The 21,469-nt window shown below is 37.1% G+C and overlaps 1 protein-coding gene across 1 annotated transcript; it reads right to left on the bottom strand.

The window, feature by feature from the left end:
* Positions 1–776: 776 nt before the first annotated feature.
* Positions 777–2,980, bottom strand: LOC309496215 (uncharacterized protein). The gene is made up of 2 exons (XM_082166171.1): positions 2,468–2,980; positions 777–1,760 (listed from the first exon to the last, which is right to left on the bottom strand). The coding sequence occupies exons 1-2, from the start codon at positions 2,779–2,781 to the stop codon at positions 863–865; spliced, it is 1,212 nt and encodes a 403-aa protein (XP_082022297.1). The 5' UTR covers positions 2,782–2,980; the 3' UTR covers positions 777–862.
* Between the last annotated feature and the right edge of the window lie 18,489 nt (positions 2,981–21,469).

Genomic DNA, 21,469 nt, shown 5'->3' with positions numbered 1-21,469 from the left:
TTTATCACATATATGACACATATTCATTTTGTATTGAATGCTATTTATTCCATATCTAAATCTTAATTATATGAAATAGTATTATAGTGTAGTGTGTCTACTACACTATAATAACAGAACAATAATAACTATAATAGTGTGTATACTTTAGTGTGTCTGAACAGTGTTGTGTGAGGAAAACAAAGAAATCACAGGACAGGTTAAATACTTTTGGAGGTTGGCTCCATTTATCATCAAAACAAAAATAAATAACAGATTTTACAGTAATAACCTGAACAAAGGAGGAATGACATTGTTAACTATGAATGTGACACTGAACACTTGCAGTCATACATTTCTGAATTAGATGAACAACAAATATGGGATGGTTTATCATGTTATATTAATAATAGGCCTACTAAAAATGTATGTTTTTATCACTTTACCTTATAAACTAACGTGGAAAACCTACCATTTGAAAAAGTTAATGACTCAGGGTCTAAAATTATTAAATGTGCATGTTGTGGTGGACCTGACAGCCTGGAACTGGGCCAGCAGGAGTCGAGCAGACAGATAGACCAGACATGACCTGCAAACAGAGAGGAGGCAGAACAAAACAACATACAAACCAACAATCAACATATTGCATTTAATTAAAAAAAAATTTATTTTATATATATATATATATATATATATATATATATATATATATATATATATATATATATATATATATATGTGTGTGTGTGTGTGTGTATATATATATATATATATATATAAATAATGGAGGTAAAACTATTTTAAGATAGTCATGCTCTTTATAGGTTTGTGGGTGGCTCTTAAAAGAGCCGTTGTGGGGAAGTCGTGAGGAGGACTTCAAACACTACTCCGTCGGCTGCCATGGTACTGCTCCCTCCGCCGAGAAGTGTTCCATGAAGACGTCCCTCACTCGGACTGCCTCTCTGGAGGAGTTGTTTGCTGCAACCCGACCCAGACCTGGCAGTGGCTCCTCTCCAGCTTGTCCCGCGCCCCTCACAGCAGGTGCCTCTCTCCCCTCCGAACACCTCATGAAATTGTGGAGAACACACGTCGCCTTCACACACTTCTCCGCAACTTCAGGGTGGACCTCGATGAGCCGCCGGTACATCCTCCACTGTGAGGAGAGGATGCCAAAGGCGTTCTCCACCACCAGCCTGGCTCTGGAGAGACGGTAATTGAAGACACGCCTCTCTGGAGGAAGCGTGCGTCCAGGGAAGGGCCGCATGAGGTTCCTCCGCAGCGGGAACGCCTCATCAGCCACAAAGACATGGGGCTGGGGTCCTCTGTCTTCAGCACCAGATAGAGGACGGTCAGGAGGCAGATGAAGAGTGCCAGCCTGGAGAGCCTGTCCAAAGGTGGAGTTCGCCAGAATCCCACCATCACTGGTCCTGCCGTACCCCCCAACATCAATCACCCGGAAGCGATACTTCGCATCCACAACTGCAAGCAGAACGATGGAGAACGTTCCCTTGTAGTTGTGGAACTGGGATCCTGAGTTTGGGGGTGCCTTCAGCACCACATGCTTCCCATCCACCGCTCCAACGCACAGAGGGAAGTTCCACCGCTCCTGAAATCCCTCTGCGATGGACCTCCAGTCTTCGGTGGTGGGCACAGCCATGTAGTCCTCCACAAGGCAGTCCCAGATGGCAGTCACTACCAGGGCGACGATCTGGCACACAGTGGAGACACCAACCCGGTAGCTGGACGCTATCGTTCTGAATGAGTCCCCTGTGGCAAGAAACCTAGAAAACATTTTTATAAATATTATTACAAGTACACTTGTAGTTACATATTCAACTATACAATCAACAGGTATACTAGTAAATGGTTTATGGTATATTAAAATGCCAATAATCAAGCACTACATTTTGCTTACAGATAGAGATATTTAATTTCTAGGTTAATCTTATGGCAGTTAACTCAGTACTACTAGAAAGATCACTGTATTTATACAGAGAAACATGACAGTATCACGTCTGCCAAGAGAATAATTTCTAGGTTAATTTCTAGGTTATAGCAGTTAACTCGGTATCACTAGAAAGATCACTGTGTTTATACAGAGAAACATGACAGTATCACGTCTGCCAAGAGAATAATTTCTAGGTTAATGTCTAGGTTATAGCAGTTAACTCGGTATCACTAGAAAGATCACTGTGTTTATACAGAGAAACATGACAGTATCACGTCTGCCAAGAGAATAATTTCTAGGTTAATGTCTAGGTTATAGCAGTTAACTCGGTATCACTAGAAAGATCACTGTGTTTATACAGAGAAACATGACAGTATCACGTCTGCCAAGAGAATAATTTCTAGGTTAATGTCTAGGTTATAGCAGTTAACTCAGTATCACTAGAAAGAGCGCCAACAGTGGTATCTGTCCCACAGTTAAAAAAAAAAAACATTGATAGCATATTGAATATATTGTAAAATATCATATACATTTACTAACCGAAGACAGATGGACAGGCGCTCCGCAGCCGGGATAGAGCGCCTGTAGTTGGTGTCTTGGAGGGTGATCCTCGCTCCGATGCGGGACAGCAGGTCATCGAACTGGGCGCGGGACAGGCGGAAGTACCGCTGAAAGCGGCCGTCATCCAGGCGCAGCTCCTGGAGCAAATGATGAAACTCGCCGAACTGGGTTCGCCTCCGAAGGGTCTGATGGACCCAAATACGGCGACGATGATCCCTACGCCGCTGTTCTGCTCTCCAGAGCAAATACAGAGCGGCGACTCTCTCGATAAATGACCGATCAATAACAGACATCTTGTAAAAAGATGGCCGCCAACGGGGTTCGAAACTTTTGAAACTTTCGCCTCTGACGCGCGTGACGCGCGTAAATTTCGCTTCAAACTTATTTCGCTCTTGACGCGCGAATGCACACAAAGTGGTCACGCGTATAACTAGACGCGGCAGGCGCGAATTTTGACGCAGATTCGCGTTTGGTGTGAACGCAGCATTAGACCTTCTGGCCATGCCAGCATCTCAAGCATTTGCTGAGAGAGTCTTTAGCATTACAGGTGACCTCAGTCGTGGCCGTCGTAATAGAGCAAGAGTCATTTTAGAAAGAAGTGCTTTCCTGAAACTGAATCGAGGTCAGTAGGCTAATTTAACGAGCATTTAATTTTTTTTTTTTTTTTACAGATATGTTACTGTGATATTCTGTTTGTGCTTGCTGTGAGACTGCACTAGAGGTAGGGCCCTCCTCTACTTCATTGTGTTAAACCAACATTGTTTTTATTTATTTAGTAAGTTAGTTTGCTTTCTTTAAAGACCAAATACAGTGTTTACAGTATTCAAGGATTGTCTTATTCATTTTTATGTTCAACACAAGTGTCATGTTTATTTCATACTTTAAATTCAAGTATGCATTTCTAACAACCTATGTTCAATGCACCTCAGTATTATTTATTTTATTATTTTGTTTCAGAATGTTTGCAACTTTGCAGTTTGCACAAGTTAAAGATAGACAGGGTTGTATGATGTTTGTGTTTACAAATAATATGCATCTTGTTGTTGCACTTCAAGTTGAAGCACAAGTTGTAGAGCATAAGTATGTGTTCCTCAATAGCTTATATTTTGGGCACGTTGTTCATTGAACTTTAGCAATTTCTCAAATAAAGCCACAATTGCCAAAGTAAGAATGTTTTTATTCCTGGCTTTTTTGGAGTAAAACAGTGATTCTGTTACCACTTTATCTGTGTGTAATGTTGTAGTAGCTCAAAGTTTTTTGTTGTTAAACTTTAAACCAATCCTTTATTACTGTGATTACTGGTGAAAATAGCCAATGTGCTGAAATTTTTGAAGAGCATCAATTCATGGAAAAAATATAACTTGTAATATGGGGATAAAAGTTTTCTGCCCAATGCGACAATGAAGTACAGCTTGGCAGCACTGCATCTCCATCAATGAGAAAGTCTAGTTTATTATGCAAAGGTTTTAAGGTTAACTGTTGTTTTATGAATTGCAACACTTGCTACAACCTGTCAAACCTAAGCCCATTTCCAATACTTTTCAACCTAAATTAATTTGTTAAAGACTACTTTTTTTTTCTTTTCTTTTTAAAATTGACTAAAACTTGACTAAAACCTTTTTGAGTTTTCGTCGACTAAAACTTGACTAAAACCTTTTTGTGTTTTCGTCGACTAAAACTTGACTAAAACTATCAAGTTTATAAGTGACTAAAATGTGACTAAAACTAAAAAGCATTTTCGTCCAAAAGACTAAGACTAAAACTAAAACTAAAAGGGCTGCCAAAAACAACACTGGTTAAGATGACGGTACTCTCGATGGGTTTGATTCGGATATTAGATTTATGCAAACCGCAATTGGAATATGTATCTTGTATAACAAAATACTGTCTCCCATTGAGTAAATTCTCATTACTAAGTTTTTAATGTAAAACATTTTAACATTTAAAAAAAAGAAACATAGGAATATGACACTGTTCATATTCAGATACTTCCCCATTAAAACATAATGTGGAAAAGGTATAAATAAAGTAGTTTTGCTAAGGTACACTCCTTTTATATATATATATATATATATATATATATATATATAATCCTTATAAAATATGTAAAGATTATTCAATTAGAATATGTAAGGATCATTCAATTCAATTTGATGTAATTTTACTATTAATTGAAATGCATAAATCTTGAAAAAGTCTTAAAAAAATTCAGTGTACGTTATGTGAAAAAGAAATTTAAACATGTTTCTCACAGGAAAAGCTTTGTCCCTTGATGACGATCCCAAGCTTTGAAACATAAATTGATTCTAAGGAGGAAATTAGATGGCACTTATTACACTGTCTAACTAGTAACCCAGTGTCATTTGTCTGTGGCTTGATAAATGTTCCACGTTTGCCTACCTTTGACAGTTACCAATGAGAAATACGTTGCAGACAAACCGTTTTTTTTTTATAAATCTCCTAAGCCCCTCGCTTTTTTTCCCTTGCATTGACTCGCATGAAGATATTTCTGATTTAATTATATCCAATCTCTTTTTCCTTTCTTCTCCATTCATTTGTTCATCCCACCCCTCATAGGACCCACACCTTGAGATGTGTTATTTCCCAGATTAACATGTCTTAACCTGAAAGCAGTGCTTGGTGATTTATCTCAATTGTGGAGATAAAAGGAAGTGATGCAGGAAGAATTACAGAGGCTTCAGACATGCTCAGATACATAACTAATGAACTTTACCTCTGATATTTGAATCTAGGTCCTTTTTCTAAAACCCTTTTGAGGTCTATTTTTTTCCCCTTTGAACAATGAAGTCCATTAAAAACAAAAGTTTTCCTGAACTAAGTGAACTTAACTGGTTATGGTTAGAGACGTTAAACCTTTGCATTGTCTGTCCTTTTGTCTTTTGTTCTCCTCCATTTAAGGCTGTTTATTCAACTTAAAGGCACTTCACAACAGATTTAATTTTTTTAAAACTTTTTTCTCTCTTTTTTGTTATATATATATATATATATATATATATATATATATATATATATATATATATATATATTACATAGTCTTTTTTTCTTCCTTTAAATGGTTTATTATTATTATTATAAATTTTTTTTTTATTGATTCAGACTTGTCCCAGACCTAGACTTTGAATCTTAAAATGTAGCCAATAAATATATTAAAAAAATTAAGCTGATAATCAAAAAGAGTGAATTGTAAACCTTTTTTTAAATGTATTGTGTGAAGCCATATATATATATATATATACAGTATATATATGGCTGTTCCTCACTTGTCATTTCCAACAATAGTTTGTTATAATAGTTTTTAAAAGTTTTTATCAAAAGTTGAGTGTACTTGCAATGAATTCAGTGAAGAGCAAGTATCAAGCAAGTCCCTGCAAGTATTGAATTTTTATTTTGCGACATTTCTGAATCAGGAAATTAATTTGTAGAAAGTATGAAAATACGATTTAATTGTATTTAGGATAAAATATAGCTATTTAAGGCAGTGAGCTATTTTATTCCTTAAAATTCTTAAAAATGTAATTTCCACTTCAAAAATTAATGGCAGTTTGAGCAGGAAATGACATTTATTCATGATGGTTCAGGAAAAAAAATTGCTGAAAATTTCTCTGATGCATGTACAGTAAATACACTGGTATGATAAAATACACTAGTCTGAGCAACAATAAACAAAGTGTTTCCATTTTTAAGAGAGTTTAATTTATGAATGTCTACAATGTGCTTATAGTTGAAAAAACACCCTGAAAAGGAATCAGTGAAAGGCGGCATTACGATGATTTGAGCTCTTATGATCAAGATATGAAGTGACGGTCCACAGCGGTGTGTTGTCAGCCCAGTAGTTGTGGATCAGAAGTGATGCGGACAGACAGAGAGGCACGGGTGCCACACTGTTCCCTCTCCTCTGTAATTAGTGCATTAGTTAATAGCCCCTTCATCAGGGTGTACGCTGGCCCCTGACTAGCCAGCCCTGCGATCTGATTTTTGCATCATCACCACCAATTCTAACAAATTGAACCACCAGGGCTAATTACGGTGGCTAATAAAGTGCTAATAAAGTGCTCGGTGCAAAAGCCTCTCCATCGCCTTACATTAGACTTTCATCAATCATCTTTTCAAACTGATATATCTTAGCGCCAGAATACCAACACAGGCATACATTTATTTTCTCTCTCTTCTATTCTAATGTTGCTTCAGTAATTGCTTTTTACATTTACATTTACATTTACATTTAGTCATTTAGCAGACGCCTTTATCCAAAGCGACTTACAAATTAGGACAAAAATTCAGCGAGTCATCATAAAGAGGCAAAAACAACAACAGCGCAAGAAGTGCTCAAAATACGAAGTTCAGGTATTATTCAGAGTAGCATAAGCCTGATAAGTGATGTTTCAAAGGGAAAGGAATTTTTTTTTAATTTTTTTTTTTAATTTTTTTTATAAGGTTAAGTGCTCACGGAAGAGATGGGTTTTCAGCTGTCTTTTGAATGTTGTCAGGGATTCTGCATTCCGGATGAGGGTGGGGAGAGCGTTCCACCAGCATGGAACTGTGAATGAGAATGTTCTGGAAAGTGATTTTGTGGCTTTCTGTGATGGAACCACGAGACGTCGCTCGTTGACCGATCGTAGGTGTCTGGTAGGGATGTAGACTCGTAGGAGTGAGTGAAAGTAGGAGGGAGCTGAGCCTGTGATGGATCTGTAAGCAAGCGTCAGTGCCTTGAACTTGATGCGAGCAGCGAGAGGTAGCCAGTGCAGAGAGGTGAACAGAGGAGTGACGTGGGCCCTCTTGGGCTCGTTGAAGACAAGACGAGCTGCAGCATTCTGGATCATCTGTAGGGGTTTGGTCGCACATGCTGGAAGTCCAGCCAGAAGAGCATTGCAGTAGTCGAGCCTAGAGATGACCAGGGCCTGGACGATAAGTTGCGTTGCATGCTCAGTTAGGAAAGGCCTGATATTCCTGATGTTGTGCAGTGCAAACCTGCATGATCGAGCTGTCTTTGAAATGTGATCAGTGAAGGTCAGCTGGTCATCAAATGTTACTCCAAGATTTCTGACCGATCTTGATGGGGTGATTAATGATGACTCTAGCTGGATGGTGAAGTCGTGCTGTAGAGATGGATTGGCAGGGAGGACGAGAAGCTCAGTCTTTGCCAGGTTGAGCTGCAGGTGATGTTCCTTCATCCATGTGGAGATGTCCGCCAGACAGCTTGAGACCCGTGCAGCTACTGTGGGATCATCTGGTTGAAATGAGAGGAAGAGCTGCGTGTCATCAGCATAGCAGTGGTAGGAAAAACCGTGTGCCTGTATGATGTGTCCCAGTGATGTGGTGTAGATGGAGAAGAGGAGGGGACCAAGAACTGAACCCTGGGGAACACCTGTGGTCAGCTGATGTGCTCTGGATACCTCACCTCTCCATGCGACCTTGAAGGACCTACCTGTGAGATAGGACTCAAACCAGTGGAGTGAAGTTCCTGTGATGCCCAGTGATGAGAGGGTGGACAGAAGGATCTGATGATTCACAGTGTCGAAGGCAGCAGACAGATCCAGGAGAATGAGGACTGAGATCTGTCTGTTTTTCCTCTGCTAGACCCCCATCTCCATTGTCCCCCCTTGAATATCGCCTCTAAGCGCAACTGGAGCAGGTTTTTATTTTTATTATTGTTGTAGGCAACTGGAATATTTAGCCTAAAATGATGCTTTGTTAGTGGCTGCTCTTGTTAATCACTGGCAGAATAATGCATCACCATGATATGTGTGATATATGAGGTGTGTTTAAATGCGAATGATATTCATAATGAGCAATAAATAAGTGATAAAAGTAGGACAACCTACTTTGACTCCAGGATAGAAAATGGCATGTGAGTGTTTCTATTATGCACACATACACACACACACACACACATATGCTCATATCCCAGACCGGACTACATTAGTGACCAAGAGCCTCTGGGTGATTCACTATATCCATTTTATAGGGATATAAAATCCCTCGGCCCCTTCATTTGCCACGTAATAAACAATTCGCCTGACATGCCTCTCACTTTTTTTCTTACATATGTATCAATTAACTTTACACCTTCTTCTATTATGTCAGCATTTCCTTTTTTTATCGTCATTCATATAAATAGTAAATAAATATGTGTTGCAAACTGATTTGAAATGGCCTTTGACTTAAACATTTAGAAAATTCATACCATCCGTCAGCAGCATATTTATTAACAGTCAATTTTGGAAGACTCTAAAAGTTACGAAATGTGCATTGTAATGATTTCATATTTTGTTCTAATTATTAGTATTTGTATGTAAAAAAAAAAAAATATATATATATATATAAACACCTCTGGCTCTCATTTTTGTGTAATTTTTACACTTAAACTTAAATGCACAGTGCAAATAAACATTGTATTGTAGGGCAGAGTGAGATCAAATGACTCCACAGTACCTCTAACCCCCATTTCCTTTACACAGTCTTCTCCATCTGTGCTTTTCTTTATGCATGTTTATTCAAATATGAACTGGTTTCCTCTGTTATTCTGACAATGAAAACAGACCCTTCTGAATTTCATCTGTGCTGTTGCTCGTGCAGCTACTTGAAAGCTATTGGATTTTTTGCATTGCATGAATGGAAGTTATTTTTCTCTTCACAGTGTGATTGAATTAATGAAATCAGAATTACTGTACGTAAGCTTCCAAGGACAGGGATTTGTGTTCACGTGCCAATTATATGAGACCGTTGCAGGTAATAACTAAGCAGGAATCTCATTTAGATGGCATGCACTAGGTCTCTTCAATAGACATAGAAGGATTACTTTAGCCTCACAACATTGCGTAACTGCGCAAAAAATGCATCATTCTGGTATTGTCAGTTAATCTTACTGAAATTGTCTGTGTGTGTTAGCTGATTGAGAGTCACACTGGGGTCATGTCACCTGAAATAGCTTGATTATATCAAATTGATGATTTTCACTGACTTAATTGTCATATTCTACAGCATTCTGAAGAGAGAATGAAAATGACATTAGGGATTTAGATAATGCATTCTGTTGATAAAGCACAGTGATTATCCACTAAATAAAATTTGACTTTCACTGATAAAATGTGTGCATGCCTTAATTAGTACTTACATCCACTCTGGAAGATGTTAAAGTGAAATCCAATAATTGATCTAATTTTGTGTCTCTGGAAAATAGTGATCTATGACATTTTTCTGTGTCTATTTGTTAATGAAGGATTTGTGGACACATTCATGTTTTTAGATTTGTATAGTTTTTATTAATTAATGATTGGAGATAAAATTAGACCCCTGGGGTAAGATGACCCCCCAGAATTGGCCTCAAGTGGCATGTTGTTACTTGTGTTATTATTTTTAAATTTAATAATCATTGTATAATTAATGAGGTTATTATTTAATCTTTCCATGAATTAGATGTACATTTCGGATATGTTGGCTTCAAGTGAAATGATTATGCACTGTCAAATTTGGCTGATTACAATAGTGATTTTGTTTTACCGTAGACTGATTAAATTTTTGATTGGTGTTTTAGACTATTTTTAGTGTATAACCATATACCAGATGTGCTTTTGAGAACACAAGCTCTTTTAAAATCCTAGAGCATTTTTTCCATTTTTTTTTTTTCATTTGTATATAACTCTAAGCGTTTTACTGTTGAAAAAATGTTGTCAGTCCACATGCAACAACAAATACTATTATGTGCATTTGAGCAGTCAGAAATCCCCTCAGAGCAGAGTGCACCAGGACACATGAAGTGGGGGGAGAGGGGCCTTCATAAATCTTGAAGGGACCATTGCCATCACGTTAGTTTGCACCACAATTCAGAGAATCGGATCTGTCCGATTTACATCTCACAAATTCATCTATTTCTCCCAAAATACATAAAAGTAAGTGGCTGGTGAACTAGTAGAAGAATAAAGTGACCCTTATAGTAAGTGATATGTATAATTATCTCATATGAATAAAACACAATGTCAAATTATAATTGAAAGGATTATTATTGCCGCTTCCATAGACATCAGTGTGTATTTAGCAAACTATAAATGTTTTGTTTTTGTTTTTTGCTAGTACTCAATTGAAATACTATTTAAATGTCTGAAACCTAAAATACTGGTTTAAAACGTAGTTGAGATATATGAAAACCACTGAACGTGTCCATCTCTGGCTCAGCGCCAGCCGAAGCGCAAAAGCACATTTGAATTTAGCAGTTGATCATGTGATGCACTGAATGTTCTAATCACACCGGTGTGATCGTACGCATCAAAGGGTTTTGAGGGTGGAGGGGGGACAAATTGTAACTGAGGGGGCACAAATCAGATCTGAGGGACAATGCCCCTTTTTGCCCCCTCGTGGCGCCGGGCCTGATCAGGAGTAGCCACGTATGAAAGAGTCCTCTGCCATTTCCCTACTGGCCTGTATAGAGCTGTGCAGTGGGAATTACGCCGTCAACTTCTCATTAGCTAAAATAATGTTAACTCATTTCGGCTGAGGCCCAGCTAAGATGTCAGCGTGTATGAATGCGAAAAGTGCATTGGACGCATTAGGACTTGACAGGGGCCCTTCTTGAAATAAGTTAAATTAATGGAGCTCTTTTCATGTACGACAAGGCCGCGGCACCCCTTTCAGCCTGCTTACAGTCAGAGAAAAGTCAATGCTTTTTTATTACTCCAGGCTGACCTACCTTCTGCACTACAAGTGCTAGCTGTGCTAATTGGTTTCAGTTGTGGGGGGAAAAAATAGAAAAGCTTCATTCCGAAGAACATTGGAGCAAATAAATCAATCTCATATTTTTTTATCCCTTGTCTGTTTTTATTGGGTAATGTTGGCGAGAGAGGCAACAAATGCTTGGTTAAAATATGGGTTCCATGGGCTAAAAAGTGTCTAAGTGCCCTGAGTGCTTATCTGAAGTCCGCTGTTGTTCCACTGCTGTTATGTAGCTATTAAATGAAACACACTCTGAGGTGAAAGATAACAAAGAACATGGGTTACAGCTATTTTAAGAGAACAGGTTGACGTGACAAATAAGAACATCAGCTAGAGGAGAGATTCATTTTATATATTCAGAAGGACTGAGGGCACTTTTCCGTAGTACTGTTTTATTGGACAATTTTTATCATATAATGACTTGAATATACTTAAAAAAGTTTCATATGCACTATCAATATTACTTTCATTATATACCTTTTCCCAATTTAGTGCCAGTAGATTGTTCTTAAATGCAGTTATAGTTTCCACTGTCCTTACTCGTCTGTAATTTAGTTTTTCTTCTGACTGTTTTCTCTGGTTGTTGCTATTATAAACAGTAAAAACTGGTAGATGGTCACTGATGTCGTTAATTAATAGTCCACTCACTGTATTATTATCAATGTCATTAGTGAATATGTTATCGATTAAAGTAGCACAATGGGATGTGATTCTACTTGGTCTGGTAATTTTGGGGTATAAACTCATGCTGTACATTGTATTAATAAATTCATCAATCCTTTTGTGCTTATTTGGATTAAGCAAGTCAATATTTAAATCACCACAGATAAATACAACTTTTTGATTCGTTTTTGAAAACATTTCCTCTATCCAGTTATTAAATGCTTCGATACTAGAGCCTGGTGCTCTGTATATACAGCTGATTATAAAATTTTTACTTTTTTCTTCATATATTTCAATTGTTATACATTCTAATAAATTATCAATCACAGTTGTCATTTTTTCCACTACTTTATAATTTAACATTTTATCTACATACACAGCCACTCCTCCACTCTTGTTCTTTCTATTTACACAGTTAAATTCATATCCATCAAGTTCAAAATCCATTCCTTTATCTTTATTGATCCATGTTTCTGATATAGCAATAATTTAAAATGGTTTTATAAACTGACTTAGATATTCCCTTATGTTATTGAAATTTGCATACATACTCCTGCTATTAAAATGGATTATTGATAATTTGCTGTCCTTTTTAGTGGTCAGATTGTACTGTTCATCTGTGTAGTAGCAGCAGTTGTTGTTAATGTTAGAGAAAAAATTATTGTCCGGGTCTATGTCATGCTCCATGTCCAGTAAATTATGATCAGTGTATTTCATGATCAGCAATCCTCTGTGTTATATCTCCAATGCCTCCAGGTGTAGATGAATGACTTCTGTCAGACCTTGTCATTATAATTTGTGTATGAGCCATCATACCTTACTGTCCGGATTGTAATGATCATTCGTATTTTTCCAGTTCCTCGATGTTCCTGATGACAAGGGCTTTGGCTTGTTCAGGTATCCCATTAAGTTTAATAAATACTTTACAGTTTGATGTTCAAGTATGTTGAATTTTTCCCTGTTTTTTCATAAGACGTGCTTTTCTAGCGATATCGGCGTTTCATTTAGTCAGATGCTCATTGATGAATACGTTTGATCCCTTCAGTTTCCTTCCTTGTTTTAACAGAGCTATTTTGTGTTTTCGGCTGATAAATCTCATAATGACAGCTCGTTTATCGTTGCCATCTCTCCGGGGCAGAGGGTGGCAGGCCTCTATGTTGTTGCAGTCCATTTCAATCCCTTTGGATTGTAGGAAGGCAGCCACCTGTTGCTCTACGGAATTTACCTCCTGTTCACTGAGCTCACCCTCGTTGTCATCGGTCACCGCCCGAGCGTATGACCAGGGTTTGATCCGGAGCCCGGTCACAATCACATCATTTATCCGGGTGTACTGCTCCAGATCCGCTACTCGACTCTCCAGGTGCACCAGACGCCGGTCCTTCTCCGCGTTCTGGATCCTGAGTGCCTTTACCTCCTCCACCAGGTACATGATGGCTTTCTGCTGCAGTTTCACAACAGAAATCTCCTCAGACAAGAAGTCCAAAGATTTTTTTAATGTCGTCACCCTCCTTGGCTGTCAATGCCTTCTTCGGACCCATGTTGCTAGGTTACTCGAGGTAGCGTCGTTACCCCAGCCGCTCGCTAGCTAGTTTGTCAACTAGCCGCCTTGCTCCGTTCTTTCAGTCCGTGTTTCAAAAATCAGCGTCGTTAAATCAGGCAGAATTCAAACCAAGGGTGTCGGCAGATAGTCCAGTGTCCGTAATCCAAGTCAGTAATCCAAGTCAGTATCCAATAAACACAGAATAAACACAGAATAGTCCAAAACCGAGCAGCACCAAAACACCACTCTCCACTTCCCATGTGAGACGAGATCACTTTACACTTTACTGCTTATGGAGAACCTTAAGCAGGGGGCATTATTTGTTGTTCCTGATGAAGCCAAATTCCTGAATTTCAACAGCAAATGTAAATAAGCACTAGATTTAACTGAATAAACATGCACTGACACATTCACATATATTCTAATAAGTCTTGACATTTGTTTAGAATCAATGATAATCAGTATTCAATGATCTGTCTTAAATAGCCTAATTGTTTTTCAGCAATGCAGAATGATGATTACTTGTTTGCTGGTGTTGCCATTGCCCTTTTCGTTGTGCATGGGGGATCAGGACCACAGTTTATTTCACCAAGCCTCTTCAAAGCACTGACAACTAACCCTGAGGGCACAGTCATTGCTGTTTAAGAGGTTACAGATCCGATGCTTTAAAGAGTACGTTTTTAGTACAAAATAGTTTTAATCCTTTAAATATTCTCTTAATAATCTGTTGCTTCCTTGTCATAGTTGGCTTCCGGGGATTATGATGCTTTCACAAATATAGAGTCCATCATAGATATGGCTGGGACTTTTGCAGTTATCAAGGACCATCAAACAGCCAGGAAGGTTGCCTTAGACACTGCACACGTCTTGGTTGCAACCAGTCTGCATTTGAAAGGTGTGCATTCCTGTACAGTATTCATATTGTGGATTATATTTTACAATTCATTTTATAATTTGTAATGATGTTAGTGTATATTAAATTAATTACATAACTGCATATTTAAAATTAGGTGCCATCACTGACTATGGCTTGTACTCAAGTTGGTAATTCTTTGATTATGACGTATCAGATTCAAGGAAGGTTTGAAAACCCTGGGGGTTCTGGAGGCAATGCAGGAAAATCCGACTTCCTTTTCAACGGTTATGTGCCATGAACCTCAACAGTTCACTTACTGCAGCTTCTCTTCATTGATGGAGCCTGAACTGAATCTGCCAGGTTCTTCCAAAAGGAACACAGAAAACCTTGTTCTAGCTTTCTGGAGAACCCTGTTGATTGAAATTGAAGGTAAAGTCATTTTTGAGTCCTAAGAGATGTCCTTTAAAATGCTTATTATTAGTTTAATGAAAAATGTATGAGTAAACCCCTTCTCTTCTTTGCTTATTACTTAATCTACTATAAAGTAGGTTCTATATATATTTTTGAGGCTTAAACACGGAAAAAGTTCGATTTTCGTGATATAAATCCTATAATCGGGTCCCTGGTACATCCACCAACCCACAAAACGTGAAAAAAAGTGAACTCAATAACTTTATTCTGGTAAGCCTTTCTCTGCATGCATGTAAAAAAATATGACGATCAGATTTCACTCCCCTTCTGAGGTATGAAGGGAATCTTATTATAATATTAAGGGCCCTTAATCTGCACGTTTCCATTCACGGCGCTGCCATTTGGTTTTCAACAGTATAACCAGTTCTAACGCAACGCAAAATTTCGAGCAAAGCATGCAAACTGTTATGTCGTTGCTGCACAGACGAGCACTGAACACTATTTAAGAGTCCCAGCCTCAGATGAGACGAGAGAGCAGTGGATTCATTTTATTTTCAACGTAAATCCCCCAGAAACAGATCCATCAATTTAACTCCACAACAACTATACGTGTATCCACTAACCATTCAGAAACGTCCGGGTCCGTCTAAATAAGCCCTATTCGCACTGGATTAGTATTATCTGGGGACCTCGTGTGCTTTAGAAATTACCCACCCACATCTGAATTTCGTGTGAAAACTCACCTGTATCTGGTGCTCTGCAACTGAGATGAAGTGACTGAGGTAAAAAAATCCTTTTAGTCAACTTGACGGAACCTGTGAGTCAACACGAGAAAGTACAATGAGCGAATCTTCTATGGGCAATTCGAAATACACGCAATAATCTCAAATTCGTGACAATATCGTGAGTAATTCACCCTATTATCAAGATTTCTTAAAACATGAACAAGAGCGTGACGAAATGGCGCGAGGCCGGCAAGATCCAAACTCAGAATAATGAAAACCGTGTGACATTTCAAACCACAGACGTATTAACTGTTATTTATATCAACCATATCGACTCAATTTGACAGGTACTTTTTTTAAATTTAAAGATTGGTGAAAACGTACCTGTATCTGGCGCTCTTCAACTGAGATGACTGACTGCTGAGGTAAAAAATCCGGTTTCGGTTGGTGAACGAGCAGCTTTTAATCAACTTGATTATAGCTCTAGTCAACACAAGGAAGTACAATCAGCGAATCACGTAGCCTATGTGAATCAGCGAATCATGTGCAAAACACTCTGACTCGAAATGGATAATATAATAATTCAAAAAAAAAAAAAAAAAATGCTTTTACTAATGGTCATTTGCACTTATGATTTTAATGTATGATTTATTGTCAGAAATTACGTATTTGTGAATAATATTTACACTGATAACAAACATTTAAATTGTGTGCTTTACAAATCTTTAATATATTATTCGATAACACAAGACTATAAAACGCTTATTACGAACTAAAAACGTGCAACAATCCACGTTCACAATATGAAATGTCACACTTAGCCTACTCTGTATCACTCTATTTCTTCTGAAGACAAGTGTAAGGTCCAACATGGAAAACAATCTGGTTTCTGCTGGCTTCTCGCGAAAATTCTCAGAGAAAAAAAAATTTATGGATTGAATCTGACCATGAATAAAAACTGAAGCCGCTAGACACATTTTTAGTTAACTACACAAACAGAGACTGGGCTTTACTCAACTTGAAAGATTACATTAAAATCATAAATTGTGACAACATAATCATGATCAATTACAGAATTAAAATTGATTCACTATATTTTCTATAAACAGTCTAATATAATAAAACAGCAACCATAAAAAAAAGTCAAATAACTTTATTTAAACGGTTTGTGTCCGATCCACAGCAATGACATTATAGTACCAAGTCTTGCATTTTAATTTGTTAACTCAATCCATTGTACATATTAATGCATGTTATAGAACAAGTCTAAAGGTTTACTTCACCCAAAAATAAACAGTCAGTTATCATTTATTTTCCGTTAAATTGAACACAAAAGAAAATCTTTTGAAGTATTATGGTAATCAAAGAGTTGACAGCAGCCATAAAAAACTATGGCATTCAAAGGCTACTGTCAACTATTTCATTACTAACATTCTTCACAATATCTTGTGTGTTCACCAGAAGAAAGAAATTCATACAGGTTTGAAACAACTTGAAAATTAGTAAATCACAGAATTTAGATGTTTGGTTTGACTATCCCTTTTGAGACAAATTAATACTTAACATTAAATCAATACATTGACAAAGCAATATTTTTTATAGTCATTAACTATAAAACTATAAAACAAAGTGTCCAGTGCAAGTATCATTGAATATTATTGAAATGTTGCCATGATATTTGCTAAATGGCTTTGTCCATTTAACAATTAAAACTTCCGTGACTGCACTCTTGTAGAGAAGGTACCGCTAGATCCACACAAATCTACTGACTTACTTCAGTTATTTTGGATACTCCATATTCATTGCATAAGTCTGAAAAAATAAGCAAATGCTGCTGTGTAAATTTAAATGTAACAACATTATATTATTGTTGTTTAAATAAACAGAATACATGAAGAGTTCAGATGCAAAAGCCTCTAAGTGCCATCTGAAATTTTCTTCTAGAATGATCATTTTTATCAAGCTCGTATATTTAAGTTCAGTAATTTCACTTAAATGGCAATGCAAATGACCTATTAATTGTAATTTAAGTGAAATTACTGAACTTAAATATACAAGCTTGATAAAAATGATCATTCTAGAAGAAAATTTCAGATGGCACTTAGAGGCTTTTGCATCTGAACTCTTCACATGTAATACATATATAGTTTAAAAATATGACATGGAAATAGGGAATGAAAATAATGTACTACTACACACAACTTGAATAAAGTTTTCATGAAGAAAAAAAAATGACATAATAACGTATTTTACTGACTATTTAACTCTTTTTGCATTAATAAAAAAAAAGCTGATTGCTGATTAAAAACAATTGGTTATTGCTTAACCTCTGAGATAATGCAAAATGGCAGTAGTTCCTGCATGTTTTGAGATACCATTTTCAATTCATTCAAAAACGCCTTAAAACATGTCAAATGTCACTATATAAATGAATTAAATTTGTTCCTTTTGTGTTTTGTAATTATTTTGTGTTCTGCAGGACAAGTGAGTCAGTGGTTTAAGAAAAAGATTACAGAATCATTTCTGGGTGAACTAAACCTTCAACAATTGCTAGTGGTTCAACGGATCACAAAACTCACGGTTCAGATCAAGACAATTTTTAAGTCACGGATCGGATCAATAAGGTCTAACTTCCTTTCACGTACAGAAATGTAATCATGTAATGTAACTGCTCACTGTATACATTTTCTATAAATAAATCTTTGTTAAAGCTGTGTTTTGTACTTTGATTAACGATAATGACAAATAGACAGCCGGTCATTTTAAGAATGAATTCACGTATTAATGATACATATCCTTCTCACTCTTGTGGTATTTTTACCTAATTATGTATGTGTATGCACTATGCATCCATACAAGTGCAAGTAGAAAGAGAGATCAAAAACGGGCACACACTATCTGCACACTATCTAACACGGGCCTCTCTGTGTCTTCGTGCCTTTGGTGTGTGCAGAAATGCGAGTACCAAATTAAATTTGATTTAGCCTCTTCTAGTGCTGGAATAAATTCAAACCCATTGAATGTGTAAACTGGCAGGACAAAACACGAACATATAATTAATTTTCAGTCTATAAAGATTAAACTTGAAATTAAACTACAAATCAAATGCATGTTGAATTGTGGTTCCTGATCCGTCCATACCACAGATCAACAAAAGTGCTATGTTACATGTGATTCATTTTGCAACACAATAACATTAAATTGAACGACAAATTTAATTATATAGGGACTGAAAAAATGTACAATATATTTTTTTCTAAAAGTAGCATGTTCAATTTAATGCTATTATATGTTAAACCCAATATATTTTAAATATATATTTTCAAACTTCCATTAATGGCCTCATTGTCAAAAGCGGTCAATACTGCAGTATTTTGAATATATTAAAGGATCAAAAAGAGTACCTGTTCATCCAGCTTGTCCAAAGGAGTCTTCATTTCTTCTCCAAAGGCGTTCCCTTTCTTGTAGGTTTAGAACAGGTGTTCAATACTTCAAGCTCTGATCCCTCGCTCTGATCTCCGCAACTATTGGCTGAAGACATTGTAGATGGTCAATAAATCTGTCAATTTAAAATCTGTCATGAGCAAATGTCTAATTTAATACCCTCTACATCATTTTAGCAATTTCTCCATTGCTTAGTTTCATTAAATGCATTTTCCTGTTTGTTTCACAAAAAAAGTGCTAAATTAGATTAGGCCATCAGTTTGGGAAGAGCACAATATGTCATATGACAAATAACATACAGTCCATTAAAAAAATTGGCCCTAAAGGCCAAGTCAAGTTTAAAGTCTTTGTTTTATTTTTTAACAATGGCCTAGTTCTTTCAGCTAATTATTATAATGAACAATTAAAATCAATGTCTCAATAAGATAAATATAAATCATTTCAAAAATAGTTCTAATATAACACAAAGTATAACTTCAATCATTCATTAAATTATTCACAATGAAAAAAAATACTTTTAAACTATAACAATACCATTTGTAATGCAGGGAGAACCACGAAAAAATACTTTTAAACTATAACAATACCATTTGTAATGCAGGGAGAACCACCACGAAAAAAAAACATATTTTATTCTGTATTTTGAGCTATATGACTTGCTGTAGTTAGCTGTAGTTCTAAAGCGGGGATAGAAGGGTAATGTAGTCTTTCATTGAGCGCCGGCGGTAACAAATTCCAAACAAGCATTGCTGTAAACACAAGCATCACACTTCCCGTCAATGTGTCGTTAATACATACCAGTCAGTGATGCGCGGGTTGATCCGAAATTAGCGGGTGCCTGCGGTCACCCGCGGTTACGAGTCATCCAAAAATATTTTTAATGATATTCGGGTCGCGGTCGGTCGGGTCGTTTGAAATAAAGATGCCAATTAAACCTTTGTAATTTATATAGTAGTATAGAGAGCATAAGCGGAGTGGAGCGGTGAGAATCTTCGCTCATCGCTCACGGAACTGTCCACCCCTCCGCTCCCCCGCTCAAAGCTACATCAGGCCGCTCCGCTCATTATCGCTCGATCAGCGCTCAACGCAGTTTGATCCGCGCTCCACTCAAATCGCCCCCCGCTCGCTCCAAAAAGGGGGAAAAAAATCTACATGTAGCCTATATCACTGTAGCTTAGACCACAGCCTTACATCCTAAAGAACTAATGAGCAACAACAACATTTTTCAAATAGAAATGTTTTATTTCAAATGACAAATTAGGCCTATGTAAGAAGGAATATAGCCTACACAAAGTCCTGTAAAATTAAACGAATAAATGGGCCTAATAATATGAATAACAATTATATAAACAAAAATATAGCCTACATAAAAATTTTAAAAGTAAATTTACTATTAGGCCAGAATTTTGATAAGTTAACTTTTGTGCAACGCGCACGATTAAAATTTAAATGGGCTTATATCCATTGTACACACAAACTTCTGTAAAATAAAACGAATAAATGGGCCTAATAATATAAATAAAATTTATATAAACAAAAATTTAAAATAAATATACATAAACGTTTTAAAAGTAGGCCTAGGCTAAATGAACTATTAGGACAACATTCTTATAACTGAACTTGTGCGCAGCGCGCAGGATTCAAATTTAAATGGGCTTGTATCAATTGTTTGCATTTTACGCTGTATTTAATTTAGGCTACACTTTAAGTTACCGTATTCAATTTGCTAACCTTTTGCTTTCTTCCCAGCGTGTTCACATATCACACTGCATGTTTTCGAGAGATGTGTCTTTTTAGATTCCAAAATTAATCTTTAGGCCTACTGACTGAAACGATGTCGTTTTCTTCTACCACATAATAGTTAGTTTTACACCTGTATGACTTCTTATTTTCCTTTTTGAAGTAGCCTACTTTTTGAACTCCATTATTGAGCCGAGTTTTGACTGAAAATAGAATCCATCTTGCAGTCATCAACAGTAGACTGAGTCAGGCTTGACTGAGCATGCTTCAGAATCTTGGTGTGCGCGGAGCGAAATTGGAGCGGGTGTCCAAGATCCGCCCGCTTGCTCCCGCTCCACTCCGCTCACATGCAATTTTCTATGAAATACATAGGCCTACACTTTATTGGCTGAATAACTGGCGCGAAGATGACGCATGAGCTCAGTCTGCAGGTAGAGATGGAGGCGGCAAGAGAAAAGGTGAAGACTGGGGAGTGGAAGCTCCGCAAATACACAAACAGAAAGAGCAAAGTTGCCGAAATAATGAAAGATAATGACCAAAGTGCTGGCTTTGTCATGTGTATTTCTTGCTATGCATTTACTAGCCTACTTTTAAAAAATGCGGGTCAGGAAGCGGGTCGGGTACAATATTTTCTTTCTTTTTTTTTGCGGTCCGAGTTGCGGGCGGGTTAGTTGAAAACGTCGGTCGGGTCCGGGTTGTTTATACATTGACCCGCGCATCACTGATACCAGTGACTCTGCAGAAACGCTGGATTGAATAAATAAGACACCGTTCATTAACATCAGCATTGGAAAGCACCCAAAAGTGCCGAAATCGGCAACACTATTAAGTTAAATCAAATCAGGCCATCAGATTAGGAACAGCACAATATACAT

The sequence above is a fragment of the Leuciscus leuciscus genome, assembly GCF_965113295.1.
Source record: "Leuciscus leuciscus genome assembly, chromosome: 4".
Taxonomy (NCBI): domain Eukaryota; kingdom Metazoa; phylum Chordata; class Actinopteri; order Cypriniformes; family Leuciscidae; genus Leuciscus; species Leuciscus leuciscus.
This window is presented reverse-complemented; position numbering and strand designations above follow the sequence as displayed.

Bases quoted from the DNA above. Each gene is read 5' to 3' on its own strand.
- LOC309496215 (XM_082166171.1), bottom strand. From the start codon at position 2,781: ATGTCTGTTATTGATCGGTCATTTATCGAGAGAGTCGCCGCTCTGTAT. The intron at 1,761-2,467 runs GTTAGTAAATGT...AATGTTTTCTAG, and splicing joins CGCCTGTCCATCTGTCTTCG to GTTTCTTGCCACAGGGGACT.